We start from the raw sequence: 22,293 nt of genomic DNA, 5'->3' as shown, positions 1-22,293 counted from the left end.
TTTAGAAATCTCTAAAATTTTTACCATCAGTGTGTAACAGCTTCTAGGACACTCCCCACCTTGTAACATTTAAAACAATGATTCGTCTTCATAAGAAATATGTAACTGTCTAGAACTAACTCTCAAATAATGTTAATTATCTGCATGGTCTGTGTTTCAGCGTATGTGATTTCCAGCTACCAACATTGGACGTTATGAAAGCTTTTACACGATATCAACTTTCCAATGAGCAGCCGCCTATAAAATACATAATTTTTAATCCGCATTTGATCGCCACAGCTTAAAAATCCCAGAATTTATGAGAGCTACAAATCGTTTTTAGACTGTGCATAGTGTGGAATAAAAGCCAAGATTTTTGGTTCAGCTTGTTGATATTTCCTAAAAACATGAAACAATTCTGAAAGGACAGATTTCCTGGCTCACAGCTAAAGGTCAGCAGTCACACAGGGAGCACTTGCTAAGTGTACCGAAATGACTGGGAAGGAAAGATTGGCACAACATTGCAGCATTACTAAAAAGTGATTGAAGTGGGTAAAAAGGGAGAAAAGAGAGACAGACGAGGATTAGACTCTCAACGAGTAAGCTTTCACCAAAAGTAGAGAACCAGCCTTGTTCCTTGCTGCTTGCAGCCCCTCGCTGCCACTCAGCACCGCGCGCTCTCGCTCCCTCTTTCCGCCCCTCGGCCAGCCGTGCAGCCCCAGCCCGCGCTGCCATCCCACGCTGCCCTGCTGCTCAACGTCACTGCTCTGGCCAGGCATCACAAATCACCCCTCTCACCTTTCCTGCACAGTCCAGAGGGTTTTCCAGGCTCACCTCTGTAACAGATCATGGAGGCACAAATTTCACTGGGAAGGACAGGAGTTCAAAGTCCCATGACTTTGTGCAGCACTGACATACAGTTGTGTGATACGTAAAAAAAAAAAGCTCATTTTCCCAAGGAATCTCCCCCAAACCCGCCCCATGTTTATAACTTGTCCTCAGCACAATTCAAGACCCAAAGCACTTCACTGGCTAACTCCGGTTCTGCAGCCGGCAGAGGGGGCAACAGGCAGCTTGCATCCGTTTCTTGACACCATCCGCCTGAACATCAAGTTCCTTGTCAAAGTATTTCATTTTATAATAATAGATACAGGAAATTTCCCATCCACTGAGATGATACCAGTCTGAAAACAAACACAGTCTCTGTGATTAAAATCTCCGAGGCACGTGTAATGTCGGTAGCATCTTTAAAAAAATATGTAGTACCAGTCTCAACAGAGACTGTCCCAGCTCCTTCCAAGACTCCCAGTCTTGTTTTCATTTTTATTATTTACGGTCTTCTTTCAAAGTATGGGGTATGTACAGTTTTCCAGGCAAATGAACTCTGACCAAACCCAACCTAGCAGCCTCCAGCAGGTCCCCATCACAGGCTGTGCACCCAGGTAACTACATCTCCCTCCCTGACCAAGAGCTCTGTGACATCAGAATTAACAAAGAATTTGTGCGTATAATCCTGCTACTGAAATACCGCTACTCTGACCTCAACATTCTCCCTAAAAGCATACGCTCCTCAAAAGCATATGCTCCAATCACTCATGGTTTGTGCTGGTTTTTTTTTCTTTTTTTAAATTAAAACCAATCGGCTGTAGAGAAAAATACTGCCTTTTCAGATATAAGGTTAACAGCAAGCCAGTGACCACACACATAGCTCGCATCTGATATCCCCAAACCCTGCTAACTACAGCAAACTAGAGGAAAACAACAAACGCATTAGTAAGGAGCTAAGCAATACTGTAGGCTGTTAAACTTTATATTTAGCCCTGGCAGATCCTGGAGGAAGGGCGTCCCAGAAGGCACATGTCCTCTACTATGCAGAGAGAGCACTCAAACCATAGGATCCTATTCCACATACATCACTTTTGAATATATGGCTATACCTATCGTATGTCATCTATATTTCATACGTATATTTTTTTCTAAAAATACTTCGTATGAGATAAAGGACACTCTGCTCTTGGCCACGAAGTGTTTGCCCCAAAAGCAGCCAGTGAGACTGACACAACAGATTGTAATTCCTTGCAACGGGACGCAGCCGTAGCTCAGAATAGAGGCGCTCTGACAATTTAGGGCTTTACAGACCGCAGCCGGCAAGGATGAATTATTCCCCAAAGCAAAATGTTGAACACTAGCATGGAGAATATTACTTCAGAGGCAGATTGCTGTAAGCCTTGCTATTTTCTAGCTGGAGCTTCAGGGCAATTTACAAGTAGAGACTATTGCCGTGATCAGTGGTGAGATTGCAGAAGCAAGATTTACTGTGATGAATCTAAAAAAGACAGCTCCAGGCCTAAAGTTCACTGTGCCACACATGCTAGCAGAGAATATATGAATAATCTGATCTCCGGGCTGCAAATACTACGAGAAAGGGTTGGACATGCCCATCCAGTGGAGCCTCCTCCACTATGTCCTCCTAAGGCCAAACGAAATTGCTAATACGAACACAAGCTCTGCATCGATGCCTCTGCCACCCCAAAACCTGCACTCTAAGCTGCTGCTAAGGAAATCCAGCAAAACCAGGCATCGGGTGCCAGAAAGACTAGAACTCACCAATGTGACATTAAAATCTCTTTTATTGAACAGCTCTAAACAGCACTACCTGCAAAAAGTCTTGTTAACTGTGAGATTAATAACGTTAACTGGAAGATAGGGTGGTTTCTATGGCATTGTTTCAGCAGTTGGAGTGATTGCATTGCCCCACCACCAGAACACCCTCAACTTTAAACCACCTATGCAGTATCTAAAGAAAAAGAAATAATAATACTGCTTATAGGTAAAGTCATGCTTGAAACTCAGACACAATATGATGAATTATTTTTTTTAAATAATGTATTGCATAAATCATAAGCCCTATATTGATTGCAAGGGTAGTTAAGCAAACTAAAAAGGTATAATGGGAGCAGGAGCCATCTTCTTGTCCTTGTGGGCTCAAGTGAGGTTATTCCCGCTGCAAAACAGCAATGATCTGTGCATTATGGTCTGTTAAAGTAATACTTTGCTTATTGAACACTTACTTTGTTTGATGCTTAAAAGAAACTCGAGTATGCACCACAGAAATAAAGCTCTATTCTTGTAAAATGCTGGGGAACAACAAAAAAAAAAGGAAAGCCCTTACAGCTCTAATGGGCATCTCAACACAAGCATCCTCCTTTCACATGCTTGGTTTTGCTTACTATTATTCTTATTGCAGTTATTATTATTAATCCATCAAAACATCACACATACACTAAACAATCCTTCACCAGGCAATTTCTGCTCATCAATACAATCCTCAAAGCTTCCATCGAATTTTGCACTCTCTTACATGACAGATGCAGAACAATGTTCTTTTGAGTGTCTGTGGCAAAAACAAAGAGCAGCTACACCAGGCAGTGCTGCAACAGGCAGTGGAGGGAGGGGGTGCCAAGGCTGGCGAATGTTCTGCATTAACGCCTGCGAAGGGCTGGATCTCAGAGGCCAGCGAGTGCGCTCAGCAGCAGCTACGTCAGGTCCCATTCAGACATCAGTCTGAGCCACCAGCATTGTGAGGCTCTTTTGAAAACCCTAGTTATCACTTTTTAAGGCAGGTGAAAATCAATTAATTTTGAGCTTTTAAAGGAATGCCTTCGCTGTGGTCAACCCTGGCCACACAGTTACAATGCATTTCGCAGAGATGCACTGCCTTTTCTTTCTATTCAGTGCAAAAGCACTTAATCTTGGTTATCGGCTCCCTGAAGGTCAGGCTTATTTCTTTAGATCTATTATTTACTGCTTGAAATTTCCAGTTCCACCTTTCTGGCTATTATAGCTGCTTTCCCCAACTCCTATTCTTTTCATGATAACTCCATATGATGACTGTTGATAAAGTTAGGACGACCATGATTCTAAATGTCTGACCTTCCTCAAAATCTGATAATAGATACAGTTTCTGAATCATAGGTCATCTCAATTTTGCCAATAAGCCATTTATTTCCAGGGGCCGTCAGACCTTGAGACTTACTGTGCACTGCAAAATGGATTCTTCAGGGAACAATAAAAGTAAGAGAGCCATCCTTAGCCTTCGCTTAGCACGTTAGGAGGGATACTATACTTTGGAGAGCATGTTTGTCCACAACATCTTACGCGCCACAGTCTCTAAGACCTTCACTGCTGTACAACATTTTCTGGTGTTTGCATGAAGCTGAAAGTTACAAGTGTCTAATGTGAACTAACCTCCTTTTCATTTGCAATCTACATGGAAAGGACAAGAAAAATCCATGCCTCCTTAAACCCTCCCATCTACCGAGGGCTACCCAGTCACCTTTACCATATTCTTCAACTTACAGCTCAAGGTACAGTGCCAAATTTTACATCACTACCTCAAATGTTATGCTGCTGTGGTAAGACCCGATTACGCCATGCTTGTAAAAGCTGTGTCAGTGCCAAGGTACACAATTCATTGGTACGAGTGCCTGCCAGCCTCCTGCAACGGCTTCACTGAAATGGAGTTCTCAAAAAGACTTGCTCTTGCAAAAACACTGCCAGAGGTACAATTCCTATTGAAGGTCAACATTTTATGCAAACTATTAAGCAGGACACAGAGAAAGGCATGTCGAACGTGATCTCACCCCATCTCACACACTCCTTAGAAAGTTAAGCAGTGACTGGATCCTGAGCAGGGGGAAACCGAGCAGGTTTTACTTACTGTCAAAGCTTCTGTGCTGCGCTGTTAGGGTCATCTGCACAGAGCGACCGGCCTCTTTCATCATGGCTTCAAATTCACTTCGGCTTTTGTTTGCAAAGTTCTCCTCCATCTCGCTGGTACAGCAGGTATAGCCTTGTGGGCAGATTCGCAGGTGCTCCCCTAAAATGAGAGAAAATGTAGTTGAACAGCCAGGTCTGGAAAAGGAAGGATTTTACTCCCGACAACCTCAGCATAAAAATATTCCAGCTTCCTAGTAACCTGGATCTGCAACAGGCTTTGCATGTTTACCCTCTAATTTGAGTTATCCTGTGTTAGTATAGTGGTTGGTGTGAATGCAGGTACATATTTTCTCACTGCTGACTGTGAGGGAAGAACAAACTTGTACACGGAGCAAGGAGAAGGGAAATACAAGTGTCTCCTGCTCAAAGTCTGCCCTAGAATCCAGCTCGTTCTAGAATCCCAGAAGACATGGAAGTCTCTGATTAAATGACATCGTAATTGTCCTCATTAGACTTACCATGTGTATTGGAACAACTGTTTGAAACTACTTTGTCGAGAAAAAAAACCTCAACTCCAACATGCTCCCCTCGCTCCCAAACCAACTCCCCCAAAACCCTATCCTGAGAAGGCATTTCCATAACCAGAGAGGTGAGACTAGGGAGACATCTTCAAAAGACAGAGATGGGCTGAATGCCAATGGAATTTGGGTGACTAATTCCCCTCCACACATTTTGAAATCTGCCCATTTACTATTTTTTCAATGAAAAATTTATCTCCCAGAAAGAGACACAACCACCTAAAAAAGGGTTGCTATGACAATCACTGATCGAATACACCCTTTGCTATAGGGAAGGACAGGAAGGGAAGAGGATTCAGCAGTTAAACTGAAAAATTCTTCAGTCTGGGAGCTCCTCCTGCCCTCCGCAACCTCTTTATAGTGGAGAAGCAAGCGTTTGCATAGGCAGAGTCAGCAACATTTTAAAAATAATTGCTTAAGTTCTTATGAGTCCTTACAACCAAAGACACATCCACTTGCAAACACACCCTATGTTTCTCCTTACCCAGCAATAAGAATTCATTTGAATGAAATCAAACATCAGGGTTATTTTTTTTTTTGAAGAATAAAACCCGCCTTGTTCCAAGCATGCACTAAGATAAACCAATTACAAAGAAGTTACCATGCTTAACACAATTTGATTGGGATTGCCAATGATTTTGCTGGCAGTTTTACAGGACTGCTGTCTTAACGTCATAGCTGAGCTGAACCATACATTTAACATTGTGTCTTATCTTGTGTGTCTCGACAGCTTCAAATCCTGAACCTGCACAGTCCTCCAGAGTTTCCCATTGAAGTCCTTAGCTATTTCCAGTGTAAAGCCCTTAGCAAATGGGTGCCTTAGGGTAAAGGGCAATTGAAACTGGGCATGTGTCCTACCCTTGTGAACGCCATGTCATTAGTAGCCTGGCTAAGAGCAATTTTGACAGGAGTACTCTGTAGTTGATATATTTTAGGCAGAAGCCATTCAGGATGAGTTTGCATTTTGCTGGCCCTCGGGTCCCTGCTCACAGGCGGCCCTGGATCAAGCTCTGCAGGGCGCTGGGGTGAGCCTGCCCTTGGGAAACGGGTTATGGTGTGTATCTGCACCGACAGCAGCCTTCCTGCCTATGTGAAGGGAATTGCTGCTCACCAGCTTTCGCAGGAGAATAACTCCCATCATCAGGCTTGTCTCTCACTCCCGGCTGAGAGGAGCGTCAGGGAGGGTGGCGTGTCCCCTGGGCTCCCGTCTCCCACGGGACCTCCTCCCAGTCCCCAGGAGTACCCAGGCACACTGTGCCACACCACCAAAGCAACGGGAAAAGCAGCAACTTGCTTCAATATAAAAACTAAGAGTCAAATACAAACATCATGTGGCTCAACACTTGCCATACCAAATGCAATTTAAGTTACGGTGCTTGCCTAAGCCTTTTCCTTCCTTCATACATTTGATTCTTGCAATTCATTCCCTGAGCTCATTTCTGTAAAGCTGCCTTTTTATGAGAAAGTAATCACGAGGCTTGCTGACACGTGACAGACAGGCACAAAAAGGGAGTTGTACTTTTTTGACAAGATACAGCTTTGTTTCCTGTCATGACAAATTAAAAACTTTCTTCTTGTCCAGCCTCTTCCGTCCGATTTCTGCTGCTACAGGATTTCTGACAAGGGTCAGAGCTTTGTTGACAGTTGTTTCACTGTGCTGTGCACCCTTCCGTGCCGCCCTTGGGGCCCTCAGGATGAAGTGAGGCCTTTTCAGTCCCCAGCCTCTCTGAAAGGCCTAAAAACAACGAAAGGGATCCCAAAGGATCCCAAAGGCTGCCTTTACCACCGCCAGCTCAGAGTCGCTGGCAAATTTTGCAGATGAGGTTGTGGTCCGGCCTCAACCGCAAAATTTGGTTGAGGACCTGTGGTCCTGTGAGCCCTCGTGCCTGACAGCACTCAGAGGCACAAGCACTACCCCCACTTCTCTACACGCCGTTACTCACTGGGGGCTTGCAGGTTCAGCCATGAATAACCCTTTATAAATCCCCTGTTTTGGTAAACGAAGATAAGCAGCAGGAATCTCCTGGCCTGCTGCCAGTGGGCAGGGCCTGGCTGCGCAATGGCCTCCTACCCCCTCAGGCAGGATTCGGGCCGGAGACCTACCTGAAACTAGGGAGAGCAAATGGCCACCCCAGCAATGAGACACCTACGTGTTCACCAACGCTGCCGGTCAGGCGGGTTCCCCCACACAGGCTTTAGAAACAAAGTGGGGGAAGCGTGGGGATTGCCTCTGGGGAGGAGCAGGGCCTGCCCTCAGGAGGAAGGCAGACAGGGGGAAGAGTCCCCAGCTCCCTGGCCAACAACGAGGAGCAGCAGCAGTGTGAGGCACACTAATTAAAATGTGACGTGACCAGACAAAACCCCCACACTCCCAGCCCAGGCAAAGCAGGATGGCACCAGCCCAACACCTCGCTGTGCTAGCAGGGCTTTAGATCACCCCCAGCCAGCCAGCACCACCGACCATGGCGGGAAAGAGATAGGGGGGAAAAAGAAGACAGAAAGGAAGGGAAAACTCATACCCGTACCTAAAATTGCTTAACTTTACACAACTTTGTGACCTGAACATAGAATTTTTTTAAGGCTTGAACTCAGAGCAGTTTCAAGTCCTTTTGAAGCAACATTTATCTTAGCTTTCTGCAGACATTTGTACGGTACTCAGCACCACAGCACTTCAGCTCAGTGGGAAGCAAAGTTTTTATCATTTGTCTCTATAATTCAAATTCATTGTACACAAAACAGTCTTAGACCACTATGAAAATGCTTTGCTTGCTTTGCCTTTTAACCTGACCCACCCTGGAAATATTCACTATTATTATTTAACCTTTTTTTTATTTACTCCAAAATAAATGTACTCTAGACTGTATTTTTGCTCTCCTTGTATTTCAAAGTTCCTTTGTTTGCTGCCTTGCTGTTATGTCACTGATGAAGCTGCACTATAAATATCTCCGGGTTCACTTGGCAGGAGATTATCTGCAGATATCTATGGAGAGCTAGAGGTGTTTTACGAGGAGTAAATCCACAAGATACAGTGCTGCGTCAGAGAAATTTCCCCTTGTACACAGCTGACATGTTGCTCACCACTTGCTCGAGAGCTCCCAGCCCCTGGAAGAACTTTGCAGAAACCAAGTGGGCACGGCAGAAGCCAAACCGGCAGCAAGCAGAGGGCTGCTCCAAATCTCCTTGAAGATAACAGATACACTCCCAGGAACTCAGACCAGCCCTGGGTCAGGCCCAAAGAGAATTACACTATCCCGTATGAGTCTGTAACCAGCCATCTCTCCCCAGCCCTTGACTCACAAGCCCCCATCTGAGCAGGCCTGGCAGCAGGGCATGGAGGTGCCCAGGGTGCATTGAACGGCTCAGCTAATACCAGCCCCGCGCTGCTCTAAGCACTCCAGATTTAAGACACGTTTATAAGTAAGAGAAGGTGCACTTTGGGACACTCGGCTTCCCTTCAGAAAGCTATCGGCTTGCCCAAGCCTTTGGCATCCAAAAATGCATGGTTCAATTTGGGTCTCCCTGAAAGAGCCAGCTCGCCTGCAAAGGCTGCCGAAGTCGGGGTGGGATGTAACCCACCGACTTCATGGTCTCTTGGAAACGGAGACAACGCAAAGCAAGCGTGAAAACAGCAGCAAACAAATATCTCATTTATGATTAGCTGCCCTGGAGTGGAAAGGAAGAGACAGGAGGCTGATGACAAGAAAATATCACACTGCCTGGCTACGGGCTTGGATCGTCCTTCAAATACCCTCTCAGCTGGCTGGGTTAGCAGATCATTTTGGCTATCAAATCCATTACTGCATTTGAGAGTGCTGAATATTAAATCACTTGACCACTTTCCCTTCGGGGATGGAGCCAGGCTGTGTTGCGGCAGGGCCCCCCGCAGCGGGAAGAGCCCTGCCTGCAGCCACCACTTCCTCCCACTCGCTCTCCAAACTACTCCGAAACATCATCTCATGCTCCTAGACCAAAACTGACCCCTGGCTGCCCCCCCACCCCGCCACCCCCCACAGGACACCTACAGCTCAAAGTCCCTCCTTGGGGCTTTCTGGGTGGACTTGTCTCAGGCAATCTGGCTTGCTGAAGTCCCACTGCTGAGACCCCCCTGCCAGGCATGGCAGAGACAGCAGGATGCAACCCCTGGCCAGGTACATCCAGTGAGTATGAGAGCACCTGGCAGCTGAGGAGCTCCAGTGCTCTCCTCCTGTCCCTGGTAGGCACTGTGGTCTGTTGGCCTCTCCCTCTTCACACTGAAATCCCATCCAGGCTAATGTGCATCAGAGGCAGCAACCGAGGACAAGACAGTGTAATTCAAACCATGGCTTTTTTTTCCCCTCCCTTTTCTTTTTTTTTTTTTTTTTTTTTAACATGTCAGAGTGTCTGCAGCTGATGCAAAATGAGCCCGGAGGTGGTACAGATGTTAAAAATACCTTGCAAAGAGGTAGTGCAATGAAAGTAAATCCCCTTCCTTATGCTTCCCAGCTTTTCCTGCTTTAGGTGTTCCTGTCCCCATCTCTCTTGAAATACCTATCTTGAAAGAGAATACAATCCTCTGATACAGTAACTGACAGCACAGTATGCTGCTAAGTAACTGACAGCACAGCCTCCAACACTAGTAAAGTGATGCTGCCTTGAAACCCAGTCTTGCCACAGATAACGGCACAGGAAACAGGGGTACCCAAAAAACATTCGGACTAGGAGATGGTCCTGGCTGACCACCCTGCAAAGAGCTCTTCATGCCCTTTGCATTCTGGATGCACTGAGAAACATCAGCTGGCCAGCCACTTCCCAACACCTATGCCCCATAGTATTTGTGTAAGGTGCCTGGGGGTACAGCTGGTCTCTATAGTAGCTGCTAACATCAGACTGAACCAGCTACCACACTGCTCTGTTAAGGAGAGTGCAAAAGCAGGTGTTAGCTAAGTGCTGTGCAGCTTGTTTCTTTGATTTGCAGACAGCTGTCGGCAAAATATGGTATCTTCTATCTTCTGATTATGTATTAAGAGTATTGGCTGCTTCGGCTTTGGTTTGCACATAATGCCAGGGGAGTCACAGCAGGCCTGAATTTTAAGTATCGTAAGGCAAACCTTCAAACTTTGCTCAAAATGCACTGAGCCATGTTCTTCCCTGGTATTAGTGATGCCACAGGATGAGGATGTGGCAGGGGAGGGGAGGGGTATGGGCTGGCCAAGAAATCAGGGGTAGAATATGGGCTAGTGGTCATGAAGAAGGGTTGTGCTCATGTGAAGTAATGATTTTCCTGCACTTTCATACCAAGAAGCACTCTCAGGATAAGGAGCTGGGGTGGCAGGGTGCAGGTGGGAGCCTGGCCCTGCTGTGGACTCTGTGGATGTCTCGGATGAGCCAGACTGGGACCTGACACAGCAGTTGGGGAGAGGAGAGCCAGAGAGAAGCTGTCTGCTTCACCAGCACCCTGCAGGAACCCCTCATGGACCTCAGCGTGTGCTACATAGCAAGACCCACGTTAACCTCAGCCAGCCCAAGGCCACCGCAGAGCAGTGTCACAGCCCACGCTGAGGACTGCAGGGAAGAGGCAGGTGCCATCTCGCCTGCTCCATCCACGCCGGCCTCCCCATGCACATCACTGCTGCCTCCCGGCCTCAGTAAGGCGAGGGGGAATTGGCTCTAGCACAACCGACTCCTATTTCTCTTTGCCGCTGCTGAGGGAGTAGCTGGGTATCTCAAGGGACTGATAACAAGGGCACGAAGTCTTTTCAAGCTGCACGCCACAGGTCTGAATTTGTCCCGCGTCAGCAGCTTTTATAATGCCTTGCCATCTGATGGCTGATCAAATAGCTTGTGCTATCTGAGATGAACTAATGTTTTCGCTCCAGATAAAGAAAACAAGCACTACATTCCACATCAGTGATAAGAACAGCAAACTGGAAAAAAATAGCTAGAGAATATGCTTATTCTGTTAAAGCAATACACATGTTTAAGATGAGACAATAGCAAAACATTACATGCCTGTTCCCACAGCTCATCATCCAGACCAGGATTACACCAACAGAAGTGAAAAACCAAGATCAGATAATCTGTAAGATTTGCTCTTTCCACTCCTTACCTTTTTACTCCTACCAGGATTTAATAAACTATCAAAACACTGTTAACCAAATAAGACAACTTAATCTGGCTACTGCGTGGAGCTGGCTCCCTACCAGGTTAGCACTGGGCTGTAACTGCATCACTGTGAAACCCCGCCACAGCGAAGAGATACAGGTGTTCCTGAGAAATATCGCAACTGGCATCCTCGGGGCAGAAAACCACTGATGGGTGGGAGGGCTTTGGGACTGCCCTGTGCCCTACCCATGCAAGTCGGGAGCCGGGCAGGAGGGTGTGGGGGAGCCTGGACGGTAATTTCCTCTGTATTTGCTCTGTTCGTGTGTCAAAATACTTCAGGCTGTGAGGCTGTCAGCTCAGTGTCACGCTCACGCTGCAAGTGTGGTATCAATTTGTTTAATCATAGACCCTGATGTCAGAGGAATTTATAAGGCAGGTAAACATGGGCAAAAAAGTTAATTAACAGAGGAGAAAGAGCCACCTCTGCGTCCTGGAAAAATACTAAGTACAGAGTAGATAAGACTGCCTTCAGAAATGACAGTTTGAAAATCCCAATGTCATCTGTGTATGTTACAGTGGCAAACTGCCCAAAAGAAGGGAACAGAGAAAACGTCACAAATGCTGACAACAGACTTGATTCTTACTGAAAAGAACTGCACAAAAGCACTTCACCCACGCATTGCTCCTTTGGGTTTTGGAAGTGTCTTTCCAAATGAACCCAGAGCATCCCTTCCCATCACCTTGCTCCCCCAGTTTCTCACTCAGGACCTGGATCTGCCCTTAGCTACACAGGCCTGACTCTCCCCCCGACTCCGAGCTGTGCACATGCAGCAGGAATCAGCACAGGGTGCAACGATCCAAGCCTGTGTTTAAGGACAGAGTAGGAAATGCTTTATAATTTGCAGCAGAAAATATCTTTTCCAGCAGTTTGAAAGAAAAGGGCCAAATCCACATGTACCACAAGCAATGAAGGACCTCTAACTAGCAGAACTGAGTGAACACACCAAAAACCAACGCTCCCTACCAGATCCTCTTCTGGGCACTGGACCCACCCACTGGGGAGCTCCTGAGCAGGTCTCTGCTCCAGGAAAGAAGATGATCAAATGGGAGCCAGGACATGGTCTACAATTAGCACTCTCCAAATAAATCAATCATGAAAGAAGCCTTCAGTTCAGACTAGACCAGTTGTAAGGATCATGGAGAAACACACAGGGAATTCACTGTTACGCTCTTTCCTCTCCCTTTCTCTGAAAAACAGAAAATTCTTAAAAAGAATCTTAAGACAAGGGAAGAATTATCTTGTCTCTTCACATAACACTTGTGGGGACGTATTGAAGTTGTGTGTCGTAATCCATCACCATCAACCTCTTTCAGAGTTGTCCTGAGCACATCAGCTTCTCACCAGATGTTTTGGTTCTTTTTTTTTTTTTTTTTCTTCTTGGAACAAAGAGTCTTTTTATCCCCAGTTTGCTGCAATCTAAAATAAGATCAAACTGGAAACCTATCACTCTTATCAGATGCAGCTTCACTGGAGGCTTCATAGCAACATAAATGTGTTATTACATAAGAGGCAAAGCAATTCATTAAGCAGAATCTTTTTCAATTTCTTCTCAGAAAAATATCTCCTAGACAAACTGTCAGCCCTTCCCCATGTCCCAGCAGCTTGCCGCCAGAAGGATCAGACTGGAAAAGGAACCTCGGTAGTAAACTAAAGATTAAAGACGCAGTTCCCACTAAGAGGTTTAAGAGGTGATGGCTTTTGGTTTATTCTCCATTTAAAAAAAAAAAAAAAAAGTTTTGGGGCAATAATTATTCTAATCCATGACAGGAACATGAGGAAGGGCTGGGTCAAAACCAAAAGGCTCCTCCAGTCCCACTGCTGAAGCCCTGCAAAGAAAATGGTAATGCCGCACTTCGGGTTATTTTGGGATAAAGAGACTTACAAGCTTCATCAAGGCTGTAAGATTGTTGCTCAAGCGTGGGGAGTGCTCATGGCCAGTCCCAGTCGTTTCCTTGCAAAGAACAAGCCTGGATTCACCTCTCATGGAGAAGGCAGCATTTAGAGAACATTTCATTCTAACCCCAGCAAAGCTGCTCAAGCAGTAGATGCTGATGTGGAGACGATGAAAATCATTTTCCTGGGTTTCAGACACATGCTCAACACCGGGCTCCTGCAAGGCAGCCCCTATTTCTTATTCCTCTGCCACCCTTTCAGGATGCTGTGATGAGCAGGACGTACCACACCAGAGGAGAAGCCTGGGCACAAGGCACAACAGTGGGCTGCCAGAGCTGCCCACCTTGATGAGCCTCACTCCTGGCTGCTAGCTTGCCCAAGCGACGACCGCACGTTGCCTCCTCTTGCTGAGCACAGCTACAGACACTGACAGTAGCACTGGGGACCGCGGGGGTGGCTCATTCCTTTCCTGCAGGAGGATGTGTGTGTCCAACAAGGATCTTGCCTTCTAGCAACAAAAATCTCCCAAGGGAAAATAAACAAACTAAAAATCCCCAATCACTCTGTCTGCTGCTAAGAATGAAAATGACTCCTGAGTTTGCAAAAAACCTTGTCTTTAAATAGTTATTAAACAAACTAAGCTCTGGGATCTGAATCTGATTCTGAGAATTTGCAAAACCAAAATGCCTATGCCTAAAAATTTAAGAAATTAGGTTTAATGACACTCATTAATCTTAAATTTCATACATGTGTGTATACTTTTCAAAATTAAAAATAAAAAGATGCATGTAATGAATTGTCTGAATCCCACAAATTCAAGATCGTCCTTTTTTAGATCTTTGTAAAAATTTAAGAGACTTTACCTATGCCATAAATTAGGAGTGCTTATACCTCCTCTAAAACTCTTCGCTGTATGTGTTGGCAGGGATGGGGGAAGGTGCAGGATTGGAGGGCCAAGTTCCGGTTGCTGTGGGCTTTTTCACTTTGCAACTTGAAGCTTTCATCAGCCCCAGAAATGCTTGGTGGTTCTTCTGCTCTTGCTTTGCTTTATTCGTCTCATGAATGTTTTGGCCGGCAGCACAAGTGCTGAACAACTGTGGAGCCCTTTCCTACAATTTGAGCCACCACGAAAGGAAATGGCAAGTATGGGGTCATCTTGTGGGAACATGAAATTGCAGACTTCCAGTTCAACAAAACTGATGCAACTGATGCTGAACCTGGACGGACAAGTACCAGCACCAAGGCTGGAGTCTGCAGAAGCCTCTGGCCACTGCATGCGAGAGACCTCCAGCAGAAGGAATTCAATATGTTGCCTTTCACTTCTGGTTGCAGAATCACGTAGGTGAAACCTGTGCCGTTGCTCTTCTTTTCATGCCTCCATCTGATCTTCCAAATCAGGTTACAGAAAGCTGCCTGTAAACCCAGAGGTGCAATGGATATCCATAAGGAGCTTCTCTTCTACCCTTAAAATTAATCCAGGGGTACAAGGAGACAAGGGCACCAGTCTAGTCTTGCCACAACCATTTCATAAACAGATTTCTGTTTCCACGAGAGTCAAACCATCACCTTTCACCCCCACACAGAAGGGTGACCCAGAGGACCAGGTTTAAACTGGGATGAACATTTAAAACTCCAACGCCCTCCTAGATCTCAGCGTGGCTCATAGTGCATATGCCCAAAGTTTTACCAGAGAAATGTATTTTAGGCAACTTTTGTTTAAAAACTTAATGGTAGTGTAGCTGTTCTCCCCTGAGCGTCAGGAACAGATGACTAAGAAATGTTGCCAGTATCTGTCTTTCAGCGAGATTAGTGTTGGGTTTGTGTGGTATCCTATATATAACTTTGACAAACAGCTCACCCAATCATTTCATACTTAATCATAGCTGTCTGCCCAGCTCCCTTCGGAGAAAAGCTTTTCAAAAAGTATGTGCCAACATAATATGAACAAAAGGAAGCAAACCACAGTCAAGAAAAAAAGACCTTGCTCCCAAAACCAGCAACAGCTCACGAGCTGTACAGAAACCAGGTCTTGGTAAATCATAAGGCATAATTAGAGCGTCATTATTCATGGGACTGCATAGCTATAGTTAGTCAGTGTTTCCACTGTAAACCCCTATTTTCATAAAGGTTTGCAGCTCAGCTGCAAGGAATTAGTCTGTGATGAAATTTGGCAGTAGAAATTTGAGAGCAAGGATTATTTTTTTTTTTTAAACCATATAAAGATTCTCCCACCCCTTTCAATTCCCCTCTTACTTCTGAGGCTGTAGCAGTACTCATAAAAGAAACAAAAAAACACTTCTGCGTGCTCTTTGATGTTTGGTTTCTGTGCATGTCTCTGCGTGGTTAATGGGACCAAAAATATGAATTTAGTGGGGATTTTCAAATACAGAAGTCTTAAAAAATTGAAGTTGCGATTCCCACAACAATTACAACTCAACTTCCCTTTGGACGTATTCATAAGCATTAGTATCTATGGTGTTAATTGCTATGCATTAAGAGGCCTTTACATTCGAAGTAAACCCTGCCTATTCCTCTAGTGCCAAAGATGGGTTTACATTTCATGGGATAGAGCCGTTAGATTTCTTTACATCTGCAGAGCTCCTTTTGCTTGGGAGAGACCTTGAGGGCCTGTCCCAGGGGCTCTGGGTTTGAGCTCCAAGGAGGCTAGCACAACTTGCCCTTTCCAGAGGCGGTTGTACAGAGCATGGAGCATAGCCCACCCATATTTTCTAAATGAGAGCAGTTACCATTTTTGAGCTCAGTCCTGTCCGTATTGGGCATGTTCAGAGTACACCAGTTGCTCTAGGTGAACCTGCTTCAGCAGGGGGTTGGACTAGATGATCTCCAGAGGTCCCTTCCAACCCTTAACCATTCTGTGATTCTGTAATGTTTCTTTCTTTGTAGTAACACTTTACAGGAACTATAAGAGACTACTTTCTGCTGGACTCGCCCCCAAGCCCTGCACTCGCCCGGCTGCATCCTCCCCACGTACCTGACTCTTCCATTAGGGCTCCCATTTCACTAGGTACACAGGCATGGTTGGGACCACTGAAGAGGAAGCATGAGGAAGGGAAAGGGACAGAAGAAATACCTCGACGGGACATTTTATCACAGATAGTATTAAATAGAGCCCTTCACACTATTTTCTATGACTCAAGAGAAAGACTGCTGTTTGCATGCGTAAGAACGTCAGAAGAGTGCATTTGCTCTTTTCCAATTAGCTCTGGCTGAAGCATCCTAGAGATTCAGCATCCCCGGGTATGAATGAGATTTACTTTCACACATACAGACCACACGCTAGCAAGGTACAGCAGCGTCTGGGCACTATGCCTGGTTGTCACTGCTTGCCACAAGCAGCGCACATCAGAAGGCAACTGCTCCAAGTGCAGTCCCAGCTCAGAGTGGTGGGACAGTTACCCAGCTTGAAAAAAAACAGCGTAAAACTGTGAGCTTGAGGACTTACAAGCCTCAGTCTGGAACTGGATCACTGTGAGTGGTCTGAGTGTTCATAGTAAAATCTTTGATGCACAGGCTTTTAAACAACAGACTAGTTTATCCAGGCAATTTGATTTTCTAGAGAAACAGATGCCACCATATAACACCGCCATGCTTCAAACCCTGTACTCCTGGACATTGAGGTTGGAATATGGGAAATTGGGCCACCTCTGAGCTTCTAACACCTTGCAATGTTCATGCTGCCTCGGAGCTCTCCACCCCAGTGAGCTTCCCCTTAGATAGCTTAGCAGAGGTGACAACGATGAGAGTGCCTGCAAGGTACCACGCAGCATTCCCGAGGGCGGCTGCCACCAAGCTCCCTGCAATCCCTGTGAACTCTTCAGAGGACAAGAACAGCAACACCATCTTTTCTGACTGGGAGGAAAGCAGTTATACCACCACCTTGGCCGCTATGATCTGTGAAAACCATAAACGAAAAATTCTCCTTTTAGACTGAAAGTACTTATCCCTACTACAAATTGTAGCAACCACAGTATTTATGTTGCAGGGAGGATCTGAACTCCTGCCGTGTCTTAAAAACAGTGCAAAGCAGAATTCCTAGCTACACTACTTGAATCTGCTTTTCAAGGTGGTAGTTAGAAATTAAGAGGCAAATGAACTCAGTAAAATTACTCATGTACCTTTAATCATTTACAGGAATGTTAGCAAGATCTTGGCTTCAGAGGGCTGGATCACGCTTTCCCACTGCAACCATTCTTAATCTGACATAAGATGTTCATAGAGTAAGAGATGATAATGATGCTGTAACTGGTCTCCATAGAGTATGGTTACGATTAGGGAGTATCTCAGAGAAACTGTCATTCATTAAGCACTCAGCTAAATGCATAAAGATGGGTAACGGAAAAGTTCTGCAATTTCAGGAATTTATAATTTGAAAAAGGTCCGTTCTTGACATTCTGGTTATTGGCTCTTTTCCACTTGAGTGTGGCTAAGAAGTGCCAGATTCAGTTTAAACGCAAACTGCACAATTTTTTTTCTTCACCTCTTTTCCCCTGAACGTAAGCATTCAGTCTTCTGCGGCCACCTTAAAAGATATCATGGGCCAGTCAGTAAAAGATGTAACTTTTAAAATCTGAATTTAGTTCTGATACTGTGTATCCACCTAGGTGTGTTATTTCCACCCCAGAAAATCTGTAGTGCTTCAAAGTGCATCTCATACATCAGGTCCCAGGTACTTAAGTAGGTCTAAACCCAGGATCCCAGTCAAAGTGGCAAGCTTTCCTTTTGATCCCTCTGTTCTCTGAGCTCACTGAGATGGTTTTACTCTTGAACAATCACATTCTTTGCGCACCACGTCACAATAACACTGTCACCAAATTTTTCTTTCTTGTCTTAGCGAGAAAGAAGGGACCATTCCCAGGATTCAGAAAGCAGTTTTATCAAGTCTGCAAGCCAACTCCACTTCCAGATTCAGTTAAGCCAGCGGGGAATGTTCTTGGCACTCAAAGATGTGATACACTACCTCCACACGTTCACCGGTCTGGCCGCTATTAGCAAAGTCATGAACATAATTCAAACACACCTTCTCTTTTTGCAAGATCTTAGGAAAAATTTAATACCAGTCTGACCAGTAAGTAAATGACACTATGACTACCACCACAAGCAATATGTTTTTCAGCAATGTATTGCAGCATTCTTTCCCCTCACCCTGCCCACCTCTTGGCTTGTTTCTGAGCTACTGATGTAAGACCACAGAGAAGCAAAGGCTCCCAGAGCAGAAGACCATGTTCTGCAGAGCAATCATGCTTGTGTGCAGACTGCCTGCCTCCCACCAGCTAACTATGTGGCCTTTACCGACCGATTTGGATAGGAAACTGAAGAGGATTTGCTCCTCTGAGCACCCACTGAAGTAAACACTGTGCAATTCTCTTGGTTTAGGTGTTTATAACAAGTCATGTTCCATCCCCCAGGTTTCCCCAGGGTACTTCTGAGGGACTGCTCCTCTCCTACCATATGTGCTCACACAGCTTGAATGCCAGTCACGGTGAGCCTCAGTGAATCTGCACTGAAGAAAATCCAAGCGGAAATCTCATGGGAACAGGTGTTGCCACTGGGGATGCTTAGAAACAGGCTGGGCAAACAGCTCTAAATACACTCCACTGAGCAACTCTGATTTGCTGTATTCGCTGAGACCACATGGTCTCAGAGGACTTTTTCATCCTCCATTTCCCAAGATGTTATGACCTGTCCATCTCCCTGGCTCTGGTGTCAGGCAATGGCAGAGATTATAGACAAGGTTCTTGCACCTCATCAGGACAACACGTTCATCAGAATGCGAGAGTGACAGTGAAGCACACTTACCCAGCATCAGAAATAAGAAGGCGTAACAAGATCTGTACCTTCAATTGCATCCTCATTCCTTGTGACAGCTGAAAAAACCCTTAATTAATACACTTTACACATTGTCTATTTTTGATCCAGTTCAAATTCCAACCACCAGCAGAGTATGTTCATCCCATTCCTGCTGAGAGTCCCCCTGGGATTTGCGATGTCCATCACTCAGCCTCGCTCGAGCAGGAAGACGGCAGGGATACCTCTCCCTCTTCGCTTCTCTCTGAGTATGACTTGCTTCCTCAGCACTCCAGATCGCCCTCCCTGCCTTGACACTTAACCCTTTAATAAACCCTGTCTTCCACCCATCCTTCAAGTCCCTGTCTCTGAAATTTGACTGTGAGACTTCACCATTACATTTAAAAAAGCTACGTCGCTGGTCTCCTGTAAGCAGCAATTCTGCATGTCCTCACACACACAGAGTTCATCAGCTGTGGACCACACTGCATTACTGCAGGAAGGAGATCGTGTGGCTGACGGGCAGCTCGACTCTCATCTCTTCCTGTTCCTTCCCAGGCTCTTCTAGCTGACACAGACTGTCCACTCACTCCATCTCTTTCTTCGACCCCTTTCCCTCCACTCCGATCCTGTGCTTCCCCGCAGTAGTGCCGAGTGAGCAAGCAATACTGGAGTGGCAGTGCAGCAGCAACGCTCTGAACTCCACAGCTCCCGTGACCAAAAATCTTTGATTTCCTCCAAGTTCCCACTTCCCTCATAGCATGTGGCAATCACCTGGCTTGCCAGGGACATGGAGGAAATACCCCTGTTTCTATCCCAACGCAACCTTCCACTGGGAACCGGCTCCTCCCTCCGCTTACAGAGTCCTGCATCTGCCTTAATAAGATATTTATTAGGGTGCACAAATCACAAAACCCGCACTTTGATCAGCGGTTGCCTTAAGCCAGCAGAGACACTGACTGCTGACCTCTGAGGCAGCATCTAACAAGGGGAACAAATGGGAACGGATCAGATCTCCTTGCAGAGGAGCTGCTGTTACAAATCCAGCTCCTTCTCAACGTGATGCAAAGCACTTGTTGTAGCTTCAGGTTGTTGCCCACCCGAGGCCTGAGGTTGCTCCCACTGAAGTCGATGGCAAAACTCCCACTGACTTCGAAGGCAGACAGACTGGATCCCTAGTGCTTTCAAGTCCTGTAACACCTGTGTGTTTAACAGCAAGTTAGCCAAACTGGGAAGAGCTTTCATATCTATCAACCCTTTTCTGAACAGCAGAGAGAGGTTTGTCCAAACATAGGCAAGCCTTTTGCTCAATTACTTTAATCACAACCACTATACAGCAGTATATCCTGATGTCAGGAGCTTGAACAAAGTGCCACTTTTCAGAAGTGAAGCATGTTGCAAGTAAGATGCTTTATAGACGCTACGGGCCTGAACCAACAATTCCTCCAAGGTGGACTTCATATACTGTGTGCCAAATGGTCAAGTAATTCCTAGCTATGACCCTTTAGACCCTGTAATTAAAGATAGTGGCAAAGGTGAGCTTCCTTCACAAGTCCTGAAAGTATTCTGATTTCATGCTCTTGCCTGACAAAAGATGTGGACTCCTAAATGGATCTTAGGGCTTATTTTTTTCCCCAGCCTGAAATGTGATAGTTCAATAAAGGGATCCAAGGATCACAAGAACAAGTTAGTGTATACTTCCTGAGGCAGTTCAAAGCTACCAGGATTTCGCATGGAAACAAAAGTAGTAAAACAGTTACAGGACAGGAAAATGATCTCAAAGCCTTATCACTCTCTAACAAGGGTAATTTTCAACGTGTCCCTTACTCATATTATCTCCTTTAATTCCTAGCAAACTCCACCTTCATTTCTGATTTGTATTCAGAGAAGCCACACGGAACAGCCCGCAATGCAGCAGCAGTACTGTTGTCCGGACTGTTGTCATTTGGAATATCCTACTCCTTCCCTCAGGTGCTTCACCGCCACAGAAACCTCCACACCACTATTCCAGTTCTGATGGATCTCTGTTGTCTGTGGAAGACTCTATACTATGCTCAGATAATTCATCTGACCAAATGGAGAGCAGGAAAGAAATTTAGATACATTTTCTCTAAAACCCCAACGTATCAGCAAGTACCAGACCAGGATGCTCCTGAGAACAGTGAGTAGAAAGACCAGGTCCAAAGAGCACTTGCCTATTCAAGCTCTGTGACCCAGCACCGAACCCAACCCTAGCTCCCCTTTCCATAAGCTTTCTTAGCTCCCTCTAAACGACCCCTCAGTCTGCTCATGGCAGTGGGTCACGGCTCCCCTTCCAGCACGAATCCTCTCTCTGCTCAGCTGCATGGGGCTGAGATGTGGCGCCAAAGCGGAGGCTTCATCTCAAGAAGGAATTAATGCACAGTGATCCTATGGTACGGGTTATGCAGGAGAGCACTCTAGAAGATCACAGTCCCTTGCAGCTTTACCACCTACCAGTTAAATTTGTGAGACCTGCTCCTAGTCAGCTGCTGGGAAACCTCTGCATTACAGCAATGTGTGCCATTCAGCCAGAGTTTCCTCTTGGCAGTCTGTTCTTCTTTCACATCCCTTCCTCTGACTTCATCCGTTCAAACTTTTTTGCTGCCATCCGTCTTTCTTCCTTGTCTCATAGGTAAGAAGCTTGACAAGGGCACACTAGCAGCTTCAGCTACCTGAATGCCACTCTGAGATTGCTTGCTTCGTAGGAAGAAATAAACCTCATCAGCTGCACTGCCATGAACTCATTGTCTCTGCAAGGCAGAACGGACATCCCTGCGGTGTTTCTTTTTAAAAGAAAACAAACTTCTCATAATAAAGCTCAGTATCTCAGAAAAACAAACATTTAATGGAGTGGCCTTACTGAGAGGGTGTGTTGCACTGAGGCTTACAATAATCAAGTGAAAATATCACTTCCCCAAGGAATGGGGTATTAATTATAAGCCCACACAGTTTTAGCAATGCCTGCAATGTTTATTTTGATCGTCACCACCACACACATAGGAGCTGCAATACCATCTTTCCTTGGAAGCATTAGACATTACAAACCCCGTTTAAGAAAACAGATTTTGCCAGCAGGCCATCAGAAAGATAAGAAATAACCTGACTACACTCTAGGCCATAATTGTTTCAGGATTTAGCCATTGAAACTACACCTTT

General features: G+C 45.6%; 1 protein-coding gene across 3 annotated transcripts in view; it reads right to left on the bottom strand.

Annotated features, from left to right (window-relative positions):
- GPC1 (glypican 1) overlaps positions 1 to 22,293 on the bottom strand; it is a 206,662-nt gene that overhangs the window by 99,566 nt on the left and 84,803 nt on the right. For all 3 annotated transcript variants that reach the window (XR_011049899.1, XR_011049900.1, XM_068421147.1), the window contains exon 2: positions 4,700 to 4,858. Coding sequence is in view for 1 of the 3 variants with exons in the window: in XM_068421147.1 (XP_068277248.1) it covers positions 4,700 to 4,858 (159 nt within the window). In the remaining 2 variants the exon portion in view is untranslated. The remainder of the gene's footprint in view (positions 1 to 4,699; positions 4,859 to 22,293) is intronic.

This window comes from Nyctibius grandis, chromosome 32, assembly GCF_013368605.1.
Source record: "Nyctibius grandis isolate bNycGra1 chromosome 32, bNycGra1.pri, whole genome shotgun sequence".
NCBI classification, from domain to species: Eukaryota; Metazoa; Chordata; class Aves; order Nyctibiiformes; family Nyctibiidae; genus Nyctibius; species Nyctibius grandis.
This window is presented reverse-complemented; position numbering and strand designations above follow the sequence as displayed.